The sequence below is a fragment of the Hyperolius riggenbachi genome, chromosome 10 (genome assembly GCF_040937935.1).
Source record: "Hyperolius riggenbachi isolate aHypRig1 chromosome 10, aHypRig1.pri, whole genome shotgun sequence".
Lineage (NCBI taxonomy): Eukaryota > Metazoa > Chordata > Amphibia > Anura > Hyperoliidae > Hyperolius > Hyperolius riggenbachi.
In genome coordinates this window covers 73,551,062-73,576,761 of record NC_090655.1, presented here as the reverse complement: position 1 = coordinate 73,576,761, position 25,700 = coordinate 73,551,062, and the positions used below count along the sequence as shown (strand labels likewise).

The following is a 25,700-nucleotide window of genomic DNA, read 5'->3' as shown; positions in this document are numbered from 1 at the left end:
ATACTGAAAGGGACATGCTAACTGCACACATTGTATGGGTTATTTCCCATGGAAATGTTTTATTTGACAAAATGTCACAGGCATGGTGTAACTCAGGGTTGCCCACACTCTTTCGGTTTGCGAGCTACTTTAGAAATTGCTGAGCCCAGGAGATCTACCCCACCCTCCCCAGTGTCTCGATGTTGGCCCCCCCGCCCCCCCCCCCCCCCCCCCGTGTCTCGATTCTACCCCCATACCCCAGCATAGTTAGGCATAGTTCTGAATAGAGAAAAAGTAGTTTCTGGCTGTGCCAGATTCTGGCTATACAGCAGGAAGTTAACTCAGTAGACACACACAGAACTGCTGCTACCATATTGCCATTATTAAGATAAAACAATGCATTTGCAGTTTCAGAGCAGAGTGCTATTTACAGGATAATTATTTACACAAAGCTCAGCTCTGGTTTCTGCTGAAAATCACACTCTCCTTCACACCCGACCTCATCAACCGCCATGCCTTGCCTGGAGAACAGCTTCCCCCTTCTCTCATCACTCCCGTGACCCCATGCTGTTTTCCAGGAAGGGTGACCATGCTTATCACATTTCAGCACGGAGGCATCCTCAGCTGTGCTGCTGTTGCATGCAGCTCCCTCATTGCTGACAGCTTATCAGTGGGCAGTGGCTGGAGGATGCATGCTGTGAATATGTCTGACGATACAGCTGCAAAGCAGCAGAAGCAGGACACAGAGGAAGATGGCACTCGGGCAGCACTACTGACCTAAGGAGAGCTTTCTCTGCTCTCTCTATGCTAGCCGGGAACTGGATGCCGTCTGTACGGTTGGCAACTTTGGAAGAGGCTCTGAGTCACAGGCAGGTTGGAGGGGAGGAGACGCTGTACAAGTCCTCCTAGCCTTGTGGGGAGGAGATGCGATATCCTCATTTGCTCCTCTCCTCAGCCACGCCTCCCATTCAGCCGCACCTCTCCCCTCTCCTCACTGATGCTGCTATGGCAGCAAAATCTGACAGCCGCGGTTATGCGGCTGCAGATTCTGACAAGACACAGCCACCCGGCCGCGATCTACTCTACAGGAGGTCGCAATCTACCGGTAGATCGCGATCTACCTATTGGGCAGCCCTGGTGTAACTAATGCCAATCAGAAAAAAAAATGTTTCATATTGTTATTTCGGCCCCTTAGCACCCTCAAGAACAGCAATATGACCCTTTGTCTAAAAAGTTTGGACACCCCTGGGTAAGAGGGTTTTTATTTTGTCTTTTTTTTTTTTTTTATGCACAGAGAGAGGTGCTGCTTGCTTGGCAACAGCACATGCATTATCTCCCACAATGCAACAAGGTTAACAGCCAGGAAAATGTCATAGCCACGGCTAAAATATCACACCGTGGGAGGGGGTTCTCCTCCATATCAGCCACTCAGATGTCCCTAGTGAACTATTACACAAAATGTAAAGCTTTCTTGTAGGAAAGAGGGTATCTGTTACTAATTGGGATGAAGTTCAGTCCTGGGTTAAAGTTGCCCTTTAACCTCTTGAGGACCACAGTGTTAACCCCCCCCCCCCCCAACGACCAGGCCTTTTTTTTTTTTTTTTTTTTTTGTATAATAGGCCACTGCAGTTTTAATGCCAAGCTGCAGGGCCGCACAACACATCACACGAGTGATTCCTTCTCCCCACCAACAGAGCTCTCTGGTGGGGTCTGATGCCACCTGTGTTTGTTTTTATTTTTTTTATTTTTGTTACATTTCCCCCCACCCCCCGCCAGCTAATCAAGGCGATCGGCTGTCATAGGCTTCAGCCTATGAGAGCCAGTCGCTCTCTGGTGCCCAAGGGGGACAGCCGTGTCGAAGACTGCTCGGAGACTGAAGGCGGAGCTCCCACTAAGCAGTAAATGCGCGCGATCTCCTGCAAAAGAGAGCCCCAAGACTTTACGCCGATCGGCGTTAGGCGGTCCTGAGGCTACCGCCACGCCCATCGGCGTGACCCGGTTGGCTAGAGGGTAAACTTTTACAATTTTCATGTTGTTGGTCCATTAAATGCCTTCTGACTGTTAAATTATTACTTGCACAGTATTGATTGTGGTGTTTTCTCTCTGCAGGGGACTACAAGAAGGATGAATTGTTGGAAAGTGCTCGGTATGTGGTCTTAAAAAATCAGAACCATTTTATTTGGCCAAATAAGTTTGCACTTACAAGGAATTTTACTTGGCAGCTGCTTAACACACAAAGACCATGTAAAGAAGCTAAAATGTTTTTTAATCTCAGCTGACAAAATAAATACTTAAAGGGAACCTTAACCGGCGGGGAAAAATAAATTCACTTACCTGGGGGCTTTCCCAAGCCTCCTGCAGCCGTCCTGTGCCCGCGCCGGTCCTTCGGTGCCCTCCGGTCTCCCTCCGCCGCTAAGTTTCGTTTTCGGCCGACCGCCAGTCGTCCTCCGGCAAAGCGTCCTCTTCTTCCGCATTCCCCGTCGTAAAGAGCCGTAAAGCGTGTCCGCATGACGCCAAACGCGCCCGATCGCCGCTATCCGTTGCGGCGCGCGCCCCCCCCCGACCCCGTGCGCTGCCTGGCCAATCAGTGCCAGGCAGCGCCAAGGGGTGGATCGGGACTCCCAATGACGTCGGTGACGTCATCCCGCCCTGTCGCCATGGCGATGGGGGGGAAGCCCTCCAGGAAATCCCGTTCTTTGAACGGGATTTCCTGATCGGAGGGCGGGGGGGTGCCGCTGAGCAGCGGCTATCATGTAGCGAGCCCTGGGCTCGCTACATGATTTAAAAAAACTGCCGTGCTGCCTCCTGGCGGAATTTTTCATACCGCCAGGAGGGTTAAAGGGAACCTGAAGTGAAAGGTGTACGAAGGCTGCCATAATTATTACCTTTTAAACAATACCAGTTACCTGGCAGTCCTGATCCTCTGCCTTGAACACCTATACCCTGAACAAGCATGCTCATCAGCTGTGTCTGACTAAAGTTTGACTAGATTAGCCACATGCTTGTCTCAGGTGTGTGTAATTCAGAAACTACTGATGCCAGACAGATCAGCAGGACTGCCAGGGAGCTGGTATTGTTTAAAAGATAATACATATGGCAGCCTCCATATACCTCTTTTCAGGTTCCCTTTATCCCATGCTTTAATACAAATAATCTTAAAACCTTGTTCCAAATAGTACATAAAATACTCATCATGACTGTTACACTTACATCGTTAGAAGCCAGTTGTTTTATTCCTAGCAGGACCTGAGGTTTTGAATTTGCTTTTATAGAAGCTACTGCAGTGAAAAGGATCTGAAGAGCAATGAGATCCAAATTGACATTCTGAGTTACATGAGGGAGATGCACGCTGTTCTCCTTGTCCAGTGACCTGTGAGACTGGTCAGGTCTATAGGCTGCAGGCTCACGCAACATAGGCCTGGCATGTCAAACTCTGTGTGGACTAGAACCCTATATTGTGTTGTAAACTTCATTGAAGTACAACTATAATGTGCTTGGTGGATCTTGCACGATTCTTCAGACAACGCGTGCCACTGCATGTGTGAGCCAACGTAATCACCTAGTTCAGATAAATTTATCACACTTTAACCACTTTGGGACTGAACACCTCTGGCTCCTTTTAAATGAACCTGAGACTAGGTAGAACAAAAGTTTTATACATACCTTGGGCTTCCTGTAGCCCCCTCTGTGCAGAACGCTCCAATGCCACGGTCCAAAGCATCCTAGATCCTTTGGTAGCAGCCCCATTCTCCGCAGCCAGTTGGGCATACTGCACATGCCTGCCCTGCTCCCGTCAGCTGCGAGATGGGGGAGCGTGCTTGGCCGCACGGCGCCTGCGCCAACAGGCTGCAGAGAATGGGGCTGCTACAGGAGGATCTATTAGGCTCTAGACCACGGTAAAAGAGCTGTCTGCATGGAGGGAGCTGGAGGAAGCCCCAAGTATGTAGAAAACTTTTGTTCTACCTCGTCTCAGGTACACTTTAAGGATTAAAGGCAACAAGGGATAATTTGCATATTAAAGCGGAATATAACCCTGCATTTCAACTTTGCTCTAAAACATTATTTACAGCATATTATATGCAACCACCATTTTTTTACTAGACCAGCATTGAAAGGGTTACACACAGAGCTTTACAGTTCCGTGGAGAGAAAAGCAGACGCATCCGAAGTTTATATAGATACATTTAAGTAAACACAATGTAACAAGTGAGGAATGTGACTCACTCTCTCTGACTGTGCAGGAGCTGGAGGACAGCCAAAGAGTGTGTAACATTCACCACTTGTTACATTGTGTTTACTTAAATGTATATATTTAAGCTTTGGATGCGTCTGCATGTCTCTCCATGGAACTTTAAAGCTCTGTGTGTAACCCTTCCAATGCTGGTCTAGTAAAAAAAAAAAATGCTGGTTGCATATAATATGCTGTAAATCATGTTTTAGAGCAAAGTTGAAATGTAGGGTTATATTCCGCTTTAAGCAGTGATGCATCATGGGAGACATCACATGCTCACTCCAACCTGCATTATTGCAAATTTCTTCTGTTTTAACTTTTGATTTTCCATTCTGTGATTACTGTGATTGGTTCACTGTGATTGGTTCACTGTGATTGATCACAAAATCAGGAGCCAATGAAATTGACTCCTAACTAGCAGACAAAGCTCAGCTTTTATGCTGAATACACACGGTTCGTTCCCGCATCGAATGCGCCGCTCTATTCCCGGCGAATCGATTATTCCCGAACATTTCCGAGCGCATTTCGATGATTTTTAGGTCGATTGCCATGCAAAGTATGGCAAATCGACCCAACGATCCATCGAAACGCGAATCGGACATGTTGGAAATAAACGAATCGACGGGAATCAAGCGGCGCATCGACTGGAATCTAGTGCGGGAACGAACAGTGTGTATCCAGCATTAGACGGCTGAGCAAGCAGGCTGCAGCTACACCAGAGCGACAGGACTGTGCTTCTTTAAAAAGAGTTTAGTTGCAACTTCTAGTCTTCACATCATGACAAAAAGCTGTCCTTTTTCTAAATCTAGGAGCGGAAATGAGGAGAAAATGATGGCATTGCTCACCCCTCTTAATGTCAATTGCCACGCAAGCGATGGAAGAAAGGTGAGATTATTAACCGCTGTTATTTAGCATGTTGTGCACCTATGCTGCTTTGTTTTGTTTTGTTTTTTCGTAACAAACATACAGTTTAAAAGAGCCTTTCTCAACCTTTTTACCCTGGAGGAACCCTGCAAATTGCAGGGGTTCCTTGAGATCCAAAAGCTAACAATTTTTTGATCTCGAGGAACCCCCGCATTTATTTTGCAGGAGGCATGGTCTTTAAAAGTATGTGTGGCTGTTTATTTCACTACCCCTATTGCACTGCCACTCATACTGCCTCCTAAGCCCCTAATTTAGTGCTTCTTGTTACAGTACCACCTATTATAGTGTGCTCTATTATACATCCCCACGATGTGGAAAAATGCCAAGGAACCCCTGCAGAGTACTCAAGGAACCCTGGTTGAGAAAGCCTGGTTTAAACCCTCTTTACTACGTTACATTTTTATGGATTAAAGGAAAATTACGGGCAAAGAGCTGGAAAGATTTGTTGTTCCTGTGTATTTAGTGACGATATTGCTGCATTTTTTGCTAGTCTGTCATCTCTTGTACTCCTCTGTAAAATTTACTTAAACATGGTTTCACTTTTGGTATTGACATAACAAATGATTAGTTACTGACAATTTACAAACCATTGTCGCAGGACAAACAGATCTACGAAATGACATCAGCTCTGTAACACCCACCAGCCACTGCTAGGGATCATGGGATTTGTAGTTCTGTGTCTAGTAAACAGTGCTGGACACAGTGTCCGCTCTCACACTAGGACTTATTCCTAGTGGATGGAAACCTGTCGATGGCTCGAGCATGTGCAGTAGCAAGAATCAGATCGGGCTGTGCTTTTTTCCGCCAAAGGCCAAACAGGTCCGTGTTACTGCGCAGGCGGAGTGCGGTCATGCACTCGCGATCTTCAGGTCTCAACGCTGGAATGCCTTGTTGGAGCATGATGGGAGAAGCCTCTGCCTTATCCAAAATGTGTTAAAGGGAAGCTCCAGGATAAATAAAAAGGTAAATATCTGCTTACCTGGGGCTTCCTCCAGCAACTGGCAGCCGTCCTGTGCCCTCGCCGCAGCTCCAGTGCCTCCCGGTCCCCTCCGCTGCAGATGCAGACCTGGCTTGCGCTTCACCATGCGGCTCAAACTGACATCATCCGGACTATACTGCGCAGCACAGTCCGGATGGCGTCAGCGCGACTACGTGAGCCGCACGCTGGAACGCAAGTAGGCCTCTTGTACGGGACTCCGGGCCACCGGCTGGGAGCGGAGCTGCGACGAGGGCACAGGACGGCTGCCAAGGATCAGCTTTAAAGGTAGCCACACACGATACAATAAACTGAGCCGATTTTACGGCAATTTGATAAAAAAAGATCGGATTTCCTGAAATATCTAAAGCGTTTTTTTTTTTTTTTTTCATTCGACTGAGAATCGGATTTCCCGTTTTTTATCGATCTGGAATGCTGGAAATATTTCTTCAATTTTTCTAAAGATTGTATGGTGTGTGGTAGATTGTCACTTTATTAATATACACACCCTAGCATTTTTTTCAGAGTTTCTAATCATTTTGATCATAATTGGGGAAAAATTGGACATAGGTGAGTGGCGCATTGGTCAGATTTTTGAAATGTCAGAAAAAATGTATTGCAATTCTTAAATTGGACAGATATTTTAAAAATTGATGTGTGGCCACCTTTAGTCTGTGTGTATCCAGTGCACTGCTTCAGGCAGACGCAGAAGAGATTTTTTAAACTTGAAAGGTTCTATTCTCCACATTATGCTTATTGCTTTGAAAATTTGCCTTGTTCAGTATGGTGTTTAGCTGCCCTTTTAAAAGTTGATTGAATCATTTAATTAGGAAGAAAATAATTTCTTACTTGTAACTAAAGCCCCATCTACACGATACGATTCTTTATACGATTCGATTAAGATTCTATTTACGATCCGATTAAATCCAACATGTCCGATCAGGATTCGATTCAATTCAATTTGCCATTGTCTTGCAATGGCAAATCGAATTGAATCGAATCCCGATCGGACATGTCGGATTTAATCGGATCGTAAATAGAATCTTAATCGAATCGTATAAAGAATCGTATCGTGTAGATGGGGCTTAACAGCCATTGTAATGCAATTAGTAAATTAAAGCCCAAGTTCAGTAATACTTGTATTGTTACTGTGTGTTAGATAATTAAGCTTCTTTACTTTCAGTGTGGTTTCAATGACATTTCTTTTTTGCTTGCAGTCAACTCCTCTCCATTTAGCGGCAGGCTATAATCGTGTCAAAGTTGTCCAGCTGCTACTTCAGTATGGAGCAGATGTTCATGCCAAGGATAAAGGGTACGACCGCTCAGCTCAATGATCCGCTAGCCATGTGCTAGAATTGACCTTCAGCAAATAAGTCTTTTATCGGATAGTATTGGCCATAATCCAGTAATGCAAAAATGGGTGAAATGCAATATAAGTAGGCAGAAAGAGAAGTTTTCAGTCCCATACAAACACTGTCTGTGTTGCCCTTATCAATCTTTGCTCAGTTGTTGGGTTGAAACTGTAGGGCATGAGTACGGTACAGACATGCTATCTGGCTATATAGCCTAGAGAGAGGGTATGTTCACACTAGGGCGTTGTGGTATGTTGCGTTGAACACTGTAATCGCATTGCTAAGGCACGGTGCAATCGCATCAGTGCCTTCATGGTACAAAGGATGGGTTGGCATAACGCGAGGCATGCTGTGCGGCACCAGACAACATGGATGTTTTAAGTTGCGGTAAAGCATACTGAAATGACTGGATGCGTCGCATGTGTAACGCACAATGCAACTTTTTCCTTTTTTTTTTTTTTTTTTTTTATAGCGCCAAAATTTTCCATATGCTTTGCATTCCTGTTCTTACAGGGTATGCAATACAACTCCTCAGTGTGAACCCAGCTGAAGTGGCACAAAAGCAAACTGCTTCAAGTGGGCAAATGCTGAAACACAGGCTCTGTTTGCCATAAACATTTGGCGCCCATTTTTTAAGGTGTACCCGAGGCTGCACGGGGCATACGACGACACAGTGGAGACGGGTACACGGGCACATTCCCTGGTGGTCCATGACCTGCCTCTGCGCACCACTCTCCGTGCAGTGGCAGCAAAGAATATTGTTCGCATTTCTTTTCCCTTCAGATTTCCGGCTGCTGCATTTCACTTTTTTGTTTTTATCATCAACATTCACATACTGTGCATTTTTTTTATATACTCTGGAGGTGTGTGTCTATATATAAATATCTATATATATTTCATTGTGAGTGTACGCTATTCTGATGTGTGGCCAGCGTTATTGAAATCTTTCTTCCTGTTTGATTTAGGGATTTGGTGCCACTTCACAATGCCTGTTCCTATGGCCACTTTGAAGTAACAGAACTTCTAGTAAAGGTAATCTTTTAGTCTACTGTTTGATGTGCTTGTATGGGTTTGATCATTGAATGTTAAGTACAGTATTTATAGCTGCGCATCCAGCTATAAAGACGGCACAGCTTTATCACACTCTCCGCCGTACTCTGAGAGAGAGGAGGATGCAGGTTCTCTTGTCATGTTCTGCTGCTTGTGGCTGTCGCTGTATAGAAACCTAACAACTTTAGTCCTGATGATCGCGTAGTTGTTAGCGCACTCACCTTGCAGCGCTGGATCGAATCCTAGTTAAGGCACCATCTGTGCAGATTTTGTATGTTCTCTGTGTCTGTGTGGGTTTCCTCTGGGCACTCCGGTTTCCTCCCACATCCCCAAAAAATACAGATAAGTTAATTGGCTTTCCTCTAAATTGACGAGAAACGGAACTTTTCTTGTGGCGGACTCGAAGCGCCAAAGCTCCAGCCACTATGGTGCGCTCAGTAGGGAGTAGCCGTGTTAGGGAGTCTTGCCCAAGGTCTCCTCACTGAATAGGTGCTGGATTACTGAACAGGAACAGCCAAGATTCAAACGCAAGTTTCCTGTGTCAGAGGCAGAGCCCTTAACCTGTACACTATCCAGAGCAGGTACACTTCTTCATGGCTGGGGCACGCAAAGTAAAACACGCGGCTTCTGCTGCATGTAGTTGAGCATTATTTGTCTGTTTGAAATAACTGTAGAACATGAATGAACTGATAATGATTCATGACCAGAATCTGCTTGTCTTTAGCATGGTGCCTGTGTGAATGCGATGGACCTCTGGCAATTCACTCCTCTCCATGAAGCGGCCTCCAAGAACCGAGTGGAGGTGTGCTCCCTTCTGCTGAGCTACGGAGCAGATCCCAACATGCTCAACTGCCATAACAAGAGTGCAATTGATCTGGCTCCAACTCCGCAGCTCAAGGAATGCTTAGCATGTAAGTTGTGGCATGTTGATCTGTGGTTAGCATCCAGGGATTTTCAGAGTAGTATAGTTTGTCTTTCAGTTGCAGTCCTATTCTGTTCCCTCTTATCCTATAAATTAAACAAAGGCTATAAGTGTGTATGGAGGCTGCTGTGTGAATGCACAACTACCGCACTAAGCCACTGCCCACAACAAAGATGTCTTTGGCGACTCCATAGCCTACGTTGCCCAAACTAAGCAGTCGCCCACAACACAAAGGCTTTAGGAACGCACGGATGCACCTGCATGCATTATTCTTTTGAAAATCAGGGTTTACTGAAGGCTGTAAGCAGGGCTGTGGAGTTGGCGACATTTTTGGGTTCCTGGAGTAGGTGGTTTCATCAACTGAGGAGTCTGAGTCAGGTGATCTTTGTACGGACTCCACAGCTCTAGCTGTAAGTATGCACGGATCCTCCTGCAGGGATGCAAGAGCATGGCCGTACTGCACCTGTATGGGCATGACTGCACCTACGCAGTAGAACGGAGCACGAGCAGCTCTGACTTACTGCAGAGCCGCATCCACCATACTCGTGTAGTAATAGTACGGCCGCGCTTGTGTATAAAAAGGCGTGCGGCCAGGATCAGAAATCTGACTAAGCTCTTGTCAGAATTCTTTCTGGGGTCCATGAGCAGCAAAAGTGGTCCTTAGGTAAGTATCCATTTTTTGACCCGAGGTTCGTCTCGAGTACACTTTATTTCAACCCAATTAGTTATAGAGATCAAGGCTTCTGTGTGATTTTTCTTCTCCAACAGTGTTTGGTTGCCCAATAATTTGTTTCTCTATGGGGATCTCGGGTTTTCTATCTGAAGAAGGAAGTTGAAGAGTGTATAATTTCAGTTAGGAATGCTTCTTCAGGTAGGAATTTGTGCATTTCTTTTTTACACTTAGTGACCTGCCTCTCTTTTCCCATCCAGATGAATTTAAAGGTCACTCATTGCTGCTGGCAGCGAGAGAAGCCGATGCGGCGCGTGTGAAAAAGCACCTCTCTCTTGAAATGGTCAACTTCAAACATCCCCAAACTCACGAAACTGCTCTGGTGAGTTTTCTGAAGGAAGTATGTTGCGGTTCCTGGGCGGATGAACTTTGCAGAGTTTAAACACGAAATAATCTGAAAAGTCCTGCACAAACTGTCCGCAGTAAATACACAGTAATAATAATTGTAGACTCTCGCAAGTCAAATGGATATTTAATTGAAAATATTGAGTTAAAGCAAACCTGTGAGATCCAGTGAAGAAAAAAAAATCACATAATTACGTCATCCAGAGGCTTTCCACCTCCTCCTCCTAACTAGGGATGGTCATTGAGATGCAACCAATCAAATCCTGCTGAGGTATATAATTCGATTGGTCCATTTTCAAGATGCATAAATTTGCTTATCGGTAATCCTGCATCAACTAGAATTTATTTGCATCTCATTGACTGTCTGTACTCCTGACCACCGATTGAGTGCTGGCACCCTCCTAAGTTCGCCCATGACAGAATGTGTGCCTGTTTGCACAGTGTTGCTTGGGGTTTTTCTGCTGAGCCTGAGCAACTCTTCGCTACTGTGCAGATGTGAGGCAACCTGCTTAGTGCGGTTGTGCTTGTTTACGGAGGGTAACTCTCTCCTGCGCTCTGCTTGACAAGGCCCTTGTTGGCGAAGTAATGGGGGTCCCATCGCTGGATTGGAGGAGGTGAGGGGGGTCGGGGAAGTCTATTGGAGTGGTGGCAGTGCACAATGCTGCAACTCCTCTTCCTGTAGTGTGGCCGGACGAGCCCGCATGCGCAGTAAGCTGGAGCCGCGGTCTCCGTGCTACTGCGCATGCAGACTTGCGTGGCCATGCTATAGGAAGAGGAGCTGCGCGGCCCCGATGTGGAGTCACGGGGGGTCACGGTGTAGCGAGGGAATCCTGAATAAGATCCTGAGACTTCCCTCTTTTAAAGCAAGTATCCTATTTTGATCTCCAGCTTCTGCTTGGAATCACTTTAAGCAGCCACAAATGCAGCATCGTTTTAACTAGCGGTGGTCTGGAAGCAGTTGATGGTAACATTTGTATAGGTTTTTTTTCTCCTGTCTGACTTGAAATACTCAAATAACTGCAGCCCCTAAGGACACACTCAATTGGCCACACTGCAGTGTTAGGTGGTCTTGCCTACTGAATACGTACTGGCACCAGCCAGGTTTTATACCCTATGTCAACAGGGGCATAGCAATAGCCATAGCAGCTGTGGCAACTGCCAAGGTCCCTGGAGCAAAGGGGCCCAAGCGGTACTTGATGTGTTCACTATTTATTTTCCTGATTTTCTCCACCCTCTGACTTTTTTCTCAGTGCACATAGACTGTTTGGATTGTACACTGCATAGGAAAGTACATTGCCCAGTCAACTTATATCCCATAGGATTAGTACAGGTGCCATAGCTCACGAGTGCGTAGGTCTGATGGCCCTATCGAATTTCTGCAATGGAGCCCCATAATTTCTAGCTATGCCCCTGAGTGGTGCTCTTAACCAGTACACTATCCGGACATCTCTAGGTACTTTCTCTCCAGCCGCTAGAGCACTTTACCTTGTGGTGAGAGGGTTATCTGTGTATCACAATACATGTAAAAAGCTGTACTGAGTCATTGGCTTCAGGCTTGTCATCTTATTTCCTGCAGTACCCTGAAAGTACCTCTAACATTAGATGAGTTTCCACTTTCTCATGAGAATTCTGTCCCGCCTCTGCTATCCTGGAAAAGCAATGGATGTCATACTGCAGAGTGAAGTAACACAGATTCAATGTTATTCATGCCTTAAACTATTCAGAGGTCATCTGTCTGACCCCATTTCCTAGCATGATGGTACTCCAGGGAAAATAGACTTCTCTCCGCCGCATTTCTCTCCCCCCCCAAAAAGCGGTTTTTCCCCCAGTGAAAGAATGTTGCTTTTCTTCTTCCTGATGTTCTTTACATTTCTTTGCTAATTTTACTTTGCTTAAAAATGTATTTTAAAATTGTATTTGCCATCATTCTGAATTCTTCCTCCCTTTTTTCGTCATTAGTTGCAATATGAGAATCCTGAGGCATATGGTGATACGGAAGTATCTAGGGAAGTTTCCTGTAGGGAAAAAAGGGCCCCTGGGAGGGTACTTACCTCATGAGGGGAAGCCTCTGGATCCTAATGAGGCTTCCCCTGTTCTCCTCAGCCAGCTGTTCCAGCGCTGGCAGGCCCCGCAGTGACAATAATATTGAATATCGGATTTCAGCATGAAATCTTTCAGGAATCGGCCTAGTGAAGTCGCCACACAGCCCCCGGCAGCGTCCCCACAAATGTACATGTACCCCCCCATGTAAGCAATGCTGGTGTATTAATACTTTACCTGTCCACCTCGGTCTCCGCACTCTGGTTCCTCGTTCATGCCCACGTTGTATTGCAAGTGGGGCGCGAGTGTGAAACGGCCAGGGGTTTCCGTTGCTTTTGTTGTTCGCAATTATCACACAGTAATATAGCCACACACCAGATCGAGCATGTCAGCCTGATATTTTCCAGCCTGACACATTTGACCAATTTAGGACCAAATTTGGTAACATTTTAATATATTATTACTATTATTGTTGTTAATTTTAATAATTATCGGATCTGATGGTTGATTGGCCACTAGGTCTACAGATGTATGGCCACCTTTAGTTTCCTGTTTATATGTTCTTATTTGCTGAATTTTTTGAATGTGCATATTAAGTGTACATGTATGTGCATATTTAGTTAGCAGGATGCAACATTGAAAAATGGGACATATGGCAGTTCAGTCATTTATACAGGAAACTGGGCTATTTCGGTTGATCCTACAAACAGACACCAAAACTAGAAGAAAATGGTTCTGTGAAGGTCTTCTATAGGGAAAAAACAAAACAAAACAAAAACAGAGACTGTGGTATGATTAGAAAAATGCAAGGAGAGATGTACACCACCCACCTCCCCAGAGCAGGAAGCCACCCTGTCATCCTACTGTATCACTTTTGACTGGCTTCATGCTTTTGCGGATGTGTCTCCAAAATAACCAAAAGGTCAGTAATGGCAGCTATACAACTGCCATACTCCTTTAAAAATTGAGTAAAAATGGCAGCATTCATATTGATCTCACTTCAGGTTTCTTTTACATCATATTAATGCTTATTCAGACAATCTGGTGTACAAGTTGTTTTTTTTAATGTTTATTTTGATTTTAATTGTCATTCGATTCTTTCTAGCATTTGGCTGCGTGCTCCCCTTACCCCAAGAGGAAACAAGTGTGCGAGCTGCTTCTTAGGAAAGGAGCAAATGTTAACGAAAAGACCAAAGAGTATGTGTTTACCTGCTTACATGCATGTGATTGTACTGGGATCAGATTTGCTATGTGGCTTTTTTTTTACATCTGTATTTCTTTCCTTCTTCACCAGCTTTCTGACCCCGCTCCATGTCGCCGCAGAGAAAGGTCATAATGACGTTATGGAAGTGTTGCTGAAACATGAAGCGAAGGTGGGCATCCTGCTGGAAGAAACCTTTCCAATAAATTGCTGTAGTCAGAGGAAAAATGAATCGGCACAAGATGCCAGACTAGCAGCTCAGGAGCCTCCGGTGCAGACGACTGTGCCTCCAGATAACAAGATCAATCCAAAAAGCAAAAACAGTGCACAATCCGGGCACCAGTTGAATTTGCAAGTCACCTATTTATTTAGCTCCCGACACCTTCAAACATACATGCAATAAATATTGGCCTTACAGCCGTTTCGCAGAGCTACCCTGTTTCTTCAGAGGCAGCAGATTATACCAATATCCTATAAAGTGCATTTATACCAGAAACTGCTCATCCTCTATAATATGAAAGTGTCCCTTTGCCTGTCTTTCTATGTGTGTGTGTCCGTGCAGGCAGGGACGCAGAGACTGTAGAGCGGAGGGAGGATGGGGCCAGAAGGGACGGGCGTGCGCATGCGCGCCTGGAGAAGTGCAGGCAGACCTAGCCCGTTATTAAACGGGCTAAGGTTACTAGTATAAAATAGCAGAATCCTCCTAGATTAGGAGACCAGTCTAATTGTATTTCCTTTGATGGCTGTGTATGGGGTACCTGTAGTGATGGGTATGTTATATGCTGTCCATTGCACAAATACAAGTTCTACAGACTTTTGCTCTCTCCTGCCAACTATGGGTGGGCGGCATGCCGATTATTGCCACTCCCCATCCTGCAATTACCCGTGAGAGGAGGGCGGTGGCTGCAGAAGCCTCTTGTCCTCCTTTCCCTTGCACTGGTTCCTGGATTGTGGTTGGAGGCAGAGTTCACAATCCATTTACCCTCCCACCTTGGCTTCGGGGATTTGGTTTGGGGATTGAAGAGGTGTGGCTGATGACTCTGTTCTCATCGCATTTCCGTGGCCGGGAGTGTTCTGCACCTGCACATTAGTATTGATGCACAGCTAAGTATGCCCTGAAGTGAGCGGCATATAGAGGCTTCCATATTTATTTCCGTTTAAAGTGGACCTGAACTCAGAACTCCTTTCTGCTCTAAAAGATACACAACAGCACAATAACCTTCACAAAAAAAAACATTCTTTGTTACAGCGGATACAAATCCTAAAATAAATCTACACAGTTTCTAGTTTCCTGATTCATGGAAGCAGACATATTGTTTACAGCCTGTACCTTCAAATGGGATTATCTGCCATTGGCAGTCACGTGACACAGGGAGAGGTCAAATTACAATTTGTGATTAGACACAAATGAGGGAGAATTAGGCTAAACTTTCTAAATACATATAGGGTGTATGTCCCTTTTGTCCTGTGCAAGAGTCCAGGTCCACTTTAAGCAATACCGTTTTCCTGGCAGCCCTGCTCATCTGTTTTGCTGCAGTAGTGTATGAATCACACCAGAAACAAGCATGCAGCTAATCTTGTCCGATATGACAATAATGACAAAACGCCTGATCTGCTGCATGCTTGTTCAGGGTCTATGGCTAAAAGTATTAGAGGCAGAGGATCAGCAGGACTGCCCTGAAACTTGTATTGCTTAAAAGGCAATAAATATGGCAGCCTCCATATACCTCTCACTTCAGTTGTCCTTAAAGTAAGGTGCTTTGCATCCAGACCCTGGCACAGCAATGCTTCTTCATGATGCGTCTGTGATTATGGGCAAACACAGGAGATTCCTAGGAAAATGCACTGGATGGAAGCTCTGCAGCATGTAGTGATGCTGGCATGTGTCGAGACGGTTTCTTGGTTGTTCTGTACTTGGTCATGTGATAGGAAATGCATGAACGAGTGCCAGTTCAACATCCTCTGTTTCTGGATAATCTGTAGTGCCTCCATCCAGCATGATTGCTGTGGAATGGTTATCTCTGAAAATTATCTGGTTTCAGGACAAGGAGGGTAGATCCAGCCCTGTCTGATGCATCTGTGTATTGAAAACAATCTGAAACCTGGTGTACTTGCATTTCATTTATTGTTCTAAATCATTTTTTATACCCACTGGTAATTGCAATTGGGGTCATTTCCAAGCAGGACTGCACTGTGTGCTGTGCTTAAAGAGAACCCGAGGTGTGTTTAAAGAATGTTATCTGCATACAGAGGCTGGATCTGCCTATACAGCCCAGCCTCTGTTGCTATCCCAAACCCCACTAAGGTCCCCCTGCACTCTGCAATCCCTCATAAATCACAGCCATGGTCTGAGGCTGTGTTTACATCTGTAGTGTCAGTCTCAGCTGCTCCCTCGCCTCCTGCATAGCTCCAGTCCCTGCCCCCGTCCCTTCCCTCCAATCAGCAGGGAGGGAAGGGATGCAGGCGGGGACTGCAGTTCTGCAGGAGGCGGGGAGAGCAGCAGACTGACACTATAGAGATAAACACAGCCAGCTCTGACAAGCTGTTTGTCAGCAGCGTGGCTGTGATTTATGAGGGATTGCAGAGTGCAGGGGGGCCTTAGGGGGTTTGGGATAGCAACAGAGTCTGGGCTGTATAGGCAGATCCAGCCTCTGTATGCAGATAATATTCTTCAAACCCACCTCGGGTTCTCTTTAAAAGATGCGTCCGCTCTGTTATTCCAATATGTGTCTTTTAAAATGGATCTGTAACCAAGGTTTGAACTTCATTCCAATCAGTGGCCAATTCCCCCTTTCCCACAAGAAATCTTCACCTTTTCTCGAATAGATCGGGAGGAAGGATATGGTTGATACTGTGGTGAAACCCCTCCTACAATTCTCTCCTGTAATGTTCTGAAGCATCTGCTCTGGCTGAACTGCCTTGTAATTTCTACCTCACGTTTTCCTCTTTCTAGGCCAATGCATTGGACAACTTGGGACAGACATGTCTCCATCGGGCAGCTCATCATGGCCAGTTACAAACCTGCCGAATTCTGCTAAACTCAGGTTGTGACCAAGCAATTGTATCTCTGCAGGGATTCACCGCTCTTCAAATGGGCAATGAGAGTGTACAGCAGCTTCTTCAGGGTATGGGAAATGTTTATATAAAAACAAAGTTGCATGTTATGTTTATCAAACGCTGACTCATTCTGCTTTTGCTTCACTTTTTTTTTTTTTTATTAAAATTTTGCTGTCTTCACCCTCCAGAAGGTATACCGCTCAGCAACTCTGATGCCGATCGCCAGCTTCTAGAAGCTGCCAAAGCTGGAGACATTGATATTGTTAAGGTAAGTATAGTTAATTGTGCTGTTTTTTGCATTTACAGACTTCTGATATTTTTCCTCAGCACTTTACAGAGTCTGTGGTCATGTCACCTATTGTTTCTCAGAGGAACTTAAAATCTAATGTCCGTACGCAAGTCATAGTTTTATGTGTGTAGGTGCAAGATAGAAGACGCTGGTATCCTCCACAGACCAGCACACCTGAGTGCATACCATGCGCACTTACATTGCATCCAGTTGGGGTCGAATGTTAAGACAGGACGGATGCTGCACGACTAACTGGCAGTACTTACCACTGGAGGGGTAGTCTGTGATCTAAAGAGGCTTCCCCCGTCCTACTCAGAGGGGATCCAGCGCTAGGATCCCGGAAGATCTGCTTGTCGGGAGCCTTGAGCAGGCGCAGTATCCTAATGAGGCTTTACCTCTTATGAGGATCCTATTGAGACATTCCTCGCCTTCCTTAGTCAGTCTGATCCAGCGCTGGCAGGGGGAAAAAAAAACAAAAGATAAACAAAGCTTGCAGGTGCACTAGTGGCTTCCTGCTCGGGCTCCAGCGGAAATGGCCAAACCCGATCGTGTCCACTCTACTGCGCATGTGCAAGTCGTCTGCGCAGTAGAGCAGACACAGTCGTCTTTGCAGTAGAGCAGCCACAGGCGACCTGGGTTAGACTCTCAGCACTTCCTGTTCAGTAAGCCAGCACCTATTCAGTAAGGAGTCCTTGGGCTAGACTACCCAACACTGCCACTGCCTATAGAGCGTGTCCTAGTGGCTGCAGCTCTGGTGCTTTGAGTCCACCAGGAGAAAAGCGCAATATAAATGTTATTTGTCTTGTCTAAAATACTTTATCCCATCTATTTCAACTGTCTACAACATCCAGTTCTGGCGTAGCTGTGCTGCAACCGCTGAGCATGACTACCATAGAGCCACTGGAGTATGAACGACTCCTGCTTACTGCACAGGCATGCACATACTCGTGCTGGTGCAGTATAGCCAGGCTCATACTAGAAGAGGCGTGTGGCCCTGATGTGATTCTCGACAAGCTTTTGTCTATAGTCTTTGGGGGTATGGGGTTCTGTACTCGCCGACGGGGCACTGGAGGATACAGAGGCTTCCCTCTCCTTGGGTATAAGCTTGGGTACACTTTAAAGGAAACCTAAATTGGGGGGGGGGGGAATTGCCCATCTACTTACCTGGGGATTCTTCCAGCCCCCTGAAGTCTTCCTGGTCCCTCACGGTCACTGAGCCGTTCCTCTGGTGTCCCCCTCCAACACTGGGCACTGTGCTGCGTGCCTACTCCAACACGCTCTCATGGCCGGGAGCGCTCTGTGCTTGCGCAGTTAGCAAAAATTGGTACCACGTATGCGCAGAACGCTCCCAGACCTTGGAGCGCAATAGAGCATGCGCAGTGGCCAGGCAACTCCTTAGTCTGAAGGTTTGCAGAGGGGAGCAGCTCAGGAACGGTTGAGCGCAGAATTGCAGTGAGGGAGCAGAAGGACTTCAGGGAGCTGGAAGAAGCCCCAGGTAAGTAAATGGGCAATTTTTTTTTACTTAGGATTTACTTTAAGTTAAGCCTTGTATTGCCACCTCATTTCCCCCCCCCCCCCCCATCCTCCATTTGTGACTGCTCATCCTTTAACACTGATGTTCTTTATCTCCTCTCTGTTTTCCTCCATTCTTTCTGAAAGTGACATGTTTTGTTTTTTGTGTCCATGTTTATTGTAGAAACTCTGCAATGCACAGACCGTTAATTGTAGAGATATAGAAGGCCGGCAGTCCACCCCGCTCCATTTTGCAGCAGGATATAATCGAGTGGCTGTGGTGGAATATCTGTTGGAACATGGAGCAGATGTTCATGCTAAAGATAAAGGGTAAGCAGCTAATGTTAAAAATAACCAACTCCCCAAGGAGCACGTTATGCAAAAATCCCTTCTGTGTGTCAGCCAGTCTCCAGATTATAACCATCTTGTTGGTGTGTAGACAGGAAGTTGCACAATCAGCCTCACAGAATCTATGCCTGGTTTATTTATTTTTTTGCCTTCAATTAAAATGTGTGCGCGGTGGTCCTGATTTACTAAGACGTTGCAAATCATAACTGACCAAGCAAAGCTTGCCTGGATTTATTAAAGTTCCTTTAACTTGACAGGGCTTACACCCCTCCTCACAAAGCTTTCTCACCTGTTTTCCTCTGTTTTTACTTTATGTATGTTACATTTTTAAGTTCCCAAGGAGCAAAAATATAATATAATTATGGCAAGAAAAGTAATATTGAAATGAAGTTAAGAACGACTTACTTTGAGTGATTATTTTGCTTGTACCGTATATACTTGCAAGCAAGCCGAATTTTTGACCCCCAAAAAGTGGGCCAAAAGTTGGGGGGTCGGCTTGCGAGTCATGTTGGCTGGGCACTTTACTAGCTAAACTGGGCACTTTACTAGCTATACTGAGCACTACCTAACTATACTGGGGCACTATACTAGCTATACTAGGGCACTATACTAGCTATACTGGGCACTATACTAGCTATACTGGGCACTTTACTAGCTATACTGGGCACTTTACTAGCTATACTGGGCACTTTACTAGCTATACTGGGCACTATACTAGCTGTACTGGGCACTATACTAGCTGTACTGGGCACTATACTAGCTGTACTGGGCACTATACTAGCTGTACTGGGCACTATACTAGCTGTACTGGGCACTTTACTAGCTATACTGGGCACTATACTAGCTGTACTGGGCACTATACTAGCTGTACTGGGCACTATACTAGCTATACTGGGACACACTGGGGGGATCACGCGTCCAGCATTTTCTACCCCTGGCTTAATTGCGGGTCATTTTTTTCCTGTGTTTTTTTTTTTGTTTTTAGGTAAAAGTTGGGGGGTCGGCTTATATGCGGGTCGGCTTGCTTGCGAGTATATACGGTAAATGTGCTGAAAGGTTATTTTTATCAATTAGGTGATAAATGCTATACTTTTGACTATAAGACTCCCTTTTTCCCGGATCGTCACTCGGACAGCACCCCTGGATGAGACTTGTCTCCCTCCCCACCGTGGACAGGAACTGCAAAAGAAACAATTTGCATAAGCAATAGGCAGCCAGGTATATAAGCTACTTACTTGCCACTATACTTCAGTATAGTTTCCTGTCCCGGACGGAGCGGAGGGAGAGGTCTCCAGGGAGCCATCCATGTCAGTTCGGCAGGGGCAGCGTGTGGCAGGACTCCCAATAGAGCTGAGCAGTGATCAGTGGGGAGTCCTGCAGCGTTTGGGAGGCTTCTCCGGAGAAGGCAGCAGTATTATGCGTGCAGGCGCGCGCATGAAGAGGTCACTTCCGGTTTACCCGGAAGTAGTCACGCGCTGGCGTCCCGCGTGATCTGAGGTCTGCAGAGCGGCAGGGGCCGCGGCGGGGAAATACTAAATCAACGAAACAGCTGATTACATTTGCATCACAGTGACGCTGGACTAATTAAGCGGCAGGAGCCGCGGCGGTGTATGGTAATCAGCTTCAGCTGATGCATCAAGGTATGTGAAGCTGATTAATTATGCAGCAGGGCGGCGTTAGCTGTGGTCAGCTGGGTCTGTTTGAGGGTATATATGTGGAAGTAAGTCCATGATTCAGATGTGGCTGGCAATCATGGAGGACGCTTCAGGTTCAGCTCCTTTGCAATCTGCTAAGTCTGGACAAGATCCCTCTCTGGCAAGTAGATGTGGTACCTGTATACTCCTGCTTGTTATGGTTTTTTACTATGTAACCTTTAGTAACGATTGTCCCTTGTTTGTGTTTTTTTATAGCCTAAAAAACATGACAAGTCGGACAAATCTGATAAAAGTGAAAAAACTGACAAGGCTGCTGTTCAGATCAGTCAGCATAGTTCAAGCAGGTCGGAGAGGAAATGCGCAATTTGTAACAGTCGTTTTTCTTCATCTTCTTCTAAAAAATTATGTCAGAGCTGTACAGAGAAAGTAGTCAAGGATGAATCTCCGGTCATACTTAAAGATTTAATGGGCTGGATGAGATCTGAGATGTCTTCAGCGATTAAAGAGATCAAAGATTCTGCCATTGCTTCCAATTCTATAGTTCCTTCTGATGTCCCAGGAACTACTGGTAATATGGACACAATACCTGCAGTTGCTATCCCTGCTTCCCCTGTTTTGGCTCAACCAGGGCCCTCGGGATCCAAACGTAGAAGAGAGAGTGAGATGGAGGGTTCTGAGTTATCTGAGGGGGAGATATCGGAGCTAGATCAGCTATCAGATATGGAGGAAGAGGTCTCAAATGTGGACAGATCAAAATTTGCTTTTTCAACCGATTTAATGAAGGATTTATTAAGCGCTATGTATGATACAATGGGTATCAAGACAGAAAGAAAATCTTTGACACCTTTGGATGAGATGTACAGGACTTTGGCGGACCCCCAGCCTCAGTTTATCCCAGTCCATTCCACCCTTAAGGGTATGATTAAGAAGGAATGGGATAACCCTGAGAAGAGAGCTTTTTGGCCGAGATCCTTGTCTAATCGTTATCCTTTTTCTCCGGAAGATCAGGAGTTTTGGGGTACTCCGCCTAGGTTAGACCCGTCTTTTTCTAGGGTGTCAAAGAAAACAGATCTGTTATTTGAAGACTTTGGTTGTCTGAAGGACCCAATCGACAAAAAAATGGACAATCTCCTGCGGAGAGCATGGGAATCCTCTTCCTTAACATTCAAGCCTGCAGTAGCGTCCACGGCAGTGAGTCGATCATTAAAAACATGGTTATTAGAAATGCAGGATAAGATTGCTTCTGGGGTCCCGCGAGAAGAAATTCTTAATGATTTTCCGAAAGTTTTAAATGCCTCTAATTATATGGTAGATGCATCAGACGACACTGTTAAACTTACAGCCAGAACTACTGCTTTAGTTAACTCAGCCAGAAGAGGTATATGGGTTAAAACCTGGAATGGGGATAATTCCTCAAAATCTAAGTTATGTGGTATACCATGTGAAGGCAGGCTGCTTTTTGGATCCAATTTAGATGATACTTTAGATAGGTCATCAGATAGAAAGAAAAACTTTCCAGAAAAGAAAAGACCTTTCCAGTATAAGCGGCCATTTCGTCCCCCCATCAGGTCTGACCAAAACCCCAAGTCCTCCAAGGGTAAACGTTGGGTCCCATACAGATCACAGAAACCGAAACCCAATTTCAATCCTGCCAGGAGGCAGGATAAGCAATGACGCCAGGATTCCAGTGGGGGGGAGAATTGCAAACTTTTTAGAAGTATGGCAGCCTCAGTTCACAAGTCAGTGGTTACTAAGGATTGTATCAGAAGGGTACCGGATAGAGTTCAATCATCATCCTCCCCTGAGGTTTTGCATTACTCCCCAACCACAAGATCAAAGAAAGTGTCGTGCACTACAAAGCGAGGTCCTATCTCTATTAGAAAAGGGGGTGATAAGATATGTACCGAGTTGTCAGAAACAGGAGGGGTTCTATTCGCCAGTATTTCTCGTAAAAAAACCACAGGGATCTTACCGATTCATCTTAAACCTAAAGAAATTAAATCTAGATGTAAAATACAGAAGATTCAGGATGGACAATATAAAATCTGTGATTCATCTCTTGCAGAAAGACGATTTTCTTGTTTCTCTAGATCTCAAGGATGCATATCTTCACCTACCTATTCATCCGTCATCACAACAGTATCTAAGATTTGCAGTCCACATGGGGGAAGAGGTAAGACATTTTCAATTTATTGCTCTTCCTTTTGGACTTTCTTCTGCCCCTTGGCTGTTTACCAAAGTCATGTCTGAGGTTCTAGCAGAGCTTAGGCTGATGGGATTTAATATCCTTGGATATTTAGATGATTTTTTAATTTGGGGACCTACAGCGGAAAGGGTAAGATTGCAGATGCAGTCAACGTTAGATTATCTGCAGCATTTAGGTTGGCTTATTAATTGGGAGAAGTCTTCACTAGTTCCTTCCCAGGTTCTTGAGTTATCGGATTTAGCATTGATACTAGGAATGAAAGAATCTTCTTGCCCGATAGAAAGATTACTGCAATTCTAAATGCTATTTTTTCCTTTCAGAATGCAAGGACAGTATCACTGAGGAAAGCAATGGCAGTCCTCGGGCTCCTAACAGCCTCGTTTCCCGCAGTTCAGTGGGGGCAGTTCCACACAAGGATTCTGCAGTTATGGATCCTCAGATCATGGAACAGAAGCCTCACGGTATTAGACAAGAAGATCCCTATCCCTCACAGCATAAAAGTGTCCCTACTTTGGTGGCAAAACCAAGGTCATCTTTCATCAGGCCGTGTATGGAGTTATCCAGAGCAGAGGATAATTACAACAGATGCCAGTTTATGGGGTTGGGGAGCACATTTGGATGCTCTTCTGGCTCAGGGACAATGGTCAGTACAGATCAGCTCAAGATCATCCAACAGCAGGGAACTAGAAGCTGTATGGAGGGCACTGCTACACTTCAGGGATCAGATCAAGGGAACGCATGTGACGATAAGGACCGACAACAAGTCTGTGGTAGCATTCCTAAACAGACAAGGAGGCACGAAGAGCCAGATGTTATGGAAACAAACATCAAAAATTTTGTTCTGGTCAGAAAACAATATCATGTCATTACAAGCACGTCATCTAAAGGGGACATCAAACCAGTTGGCAGATTATCTAAGCAGGGAGAAGCTGGACCAGAACGAATGGTCACTCAATCCGAAGGTGTTTCAAACGATAACGTCACAGTGGGGATATCCAGAACTGGATCTATTCGCCAGGAAAAGGAACTCAAAATGCCGGAAGTTTTGTGCCCTGTTTCAGGAGGACTTACCTTGGGCAATGGATGCGTTCACAATCAGTTGGGGAGGCAGGATGATGTATGCCTTTCCGCCAATTCCATTACTTTCCAGAGTATTGAAGAAAATCATTCAGGACAGAGCGAGAATCATATTGATTGCTCCAATGTGGCCCAAACGTCCATGGTTCACATTACTACAGTCTCTAGCGATATCAGAACCAATAATCCTCCCACTGACTCAGGACTTGTTATCCCAGGGGCCAGTATTACATCCAGATCCGAGTCTACTTCACCTATCAGCTTGGAACCTGAATGGGAAATACTGAAGTCTAAGGGTTTCTCAGATGATCTGTCAGAAACACTACTCAATAGTAGAAAGAAGGTAACTCGATTAATTTACCGGAAGGCTTGGAGAGTTTTTAATCACTGGTGTATAGATAGATCCTGCAACAATAGATCGCTTAGATCAGTTTTGGAATTCTTACAGTGTGGCTATAAGAAGGGTCTTAGTATTAGTACTTTGAAAGTTCAGGTGTCAGCCTTGAGTGTGTTCCTAGAAAGGAAATTAGCACAGGAGGATTATATAATCCGTTTCTTTCAGGCTTTAAGAAGACTAAAACCATCTATACGGTCAAGAGTTCCTTCTTGGGATCTTAATACAGTGTTACAGGGTCTATGTGAGTCTCCGTTTGAACCCTTATCTCAAGTTTCGGACAAATTCCTGACATTGAAAACCATATTCCTTCTAGCAATTACTACAGCAAGAAGAATAGGTGAGCTACAAGCACTATCGATTAAGGAGCCGTACTGTGTTGTTTCAGAGGATAGAATAACATTGCGTCCGGACGCAACATTTCTTCCGAAGGTGGTTTCTTCTTTCCACAGGAACCAAGAAATTTATATCCCGTCATTTTGTGAGAATCCGGCAAATGATAAGGAAGAGAGACTACATTTGTTGGACGTGAGGAGGTGTCTGTTACAGTATTTAGAAAGATCTAATGCCTGGAGAAAATCAGATGCAATTTTTGTCCTGTTTGCAGGAAAAACAAGAGGGAACAGAGCTTCTAAGACAACCTTAGCACGCTGGATCAAACAGACAATTGTATCAGCATACCAGATACGGGGAAAGACGTTAACCTCTTCGGTCAGGGCTCATTCTACAAGAGGCATTTCTACGTCATGGGCAGAGAGGGCAGGGGCCTCCATTGAGCAGATATGCAGGGCTGCAACATGGTCAAGTCATAACACTTTTGTGAAGCATTATCGACTTAATGTATCGGCAGCTACAGATTTATCCTTTGGAAGAAAGGTTCTGCAAGCAGTGGTCCCGCCCTAAGCCTGATCTTTAGTATATCGTCTCATCCAGGGGTGCTGTCCGAGTGACGATCCGGGAAAGACAACTTTACTTACGGTAACGTCTCTTCCGGTAGTCAGGAGGACAGCACCCCTACAACCCGCCCTTATTGGGTGGAATATCAGAGGTTTGTATAAGCATTATTAAGTGTCCGTATTATCTTTTATATTAACTGAAGTATAGTGGCAAGTAAGTAGCTTATATACCTGGCTGCCTATTGCTTATGCAAATTGTTTCTTTTGCAGTTCCTGTCCACGGTGGGGAGGGAGACAAGTCTCATCCAGGGGTGCTGTCCTCCTGACTACCGGAAAAGACGTTACCGTAAGTAAAGTTGTCTTTTTCCACAAAAGTAGGTGAAAGGTAATTGCGTCTTATAGTTCAAATGCAGGGAGATCCTGACTTGTGAACACCTGACAATCTGAACCTTCAACCTGCCGCAGTGTCGGGGACTCCCTGTAATGTGCCATGCAGAGGAGGACATGGGGACACAA

The 25,700-nt window shown here is 45.4% G+C and overlaps 1 protein-coding gene across 1 annotated transcript in view; it reads left to right on the top strand.

Annotated features, from left to right (window-relative positions):
• Window positions 1-25,700, top strand: part of TNKS2 (tankyrase 2) — an 85,881-nt gene that overhangs the window by 26,636 nt on the left and 33,545 nt on the right. Inside the window, exons 4-14 of the mRNA XM_068257506.1 lie at window positions 2,089-2,125; window positions 5,020-5,095; window positions 7,328-7,422; window positions 8,428-8,494; window positions 9,237-9,423; window positions 10,365-10,486; window positions 13,655-13,746; window positions 13,844-13,922; window positions 16,704-16,875; window positions 16,996-17,075; window positions 18,793-18,938. Coding sequence (XP_068113607.1) covers window positions 2,089-2,125; window positions 5,020-5,095; window positions 7,328-7,422; window positions 8,428-8,494; window positions 9,237-9,423; window positions 10,365-10,486; window positions 13,655-13,746; window positions 13,844-13,922; window positions 16,704-16,875; window positions 16,996-17,075; window positions 18,793-18,938 — 1,153 coding nt within the window. The remainder of the gene's footprint in view (window positions 1-2,088; window positions 2,126-5,019; window positions 5,096-7,327; window positions 7,423-8,427; window positions 8,495-9,236; window positions 9,424-10,364; window positions 10,487-13,654; window positions 13,747-13,843; window positions 13,923-16,703; window positions 16,876-16,995; window positions 17,076-18,792; window positions 18,939-25,700) is intronic.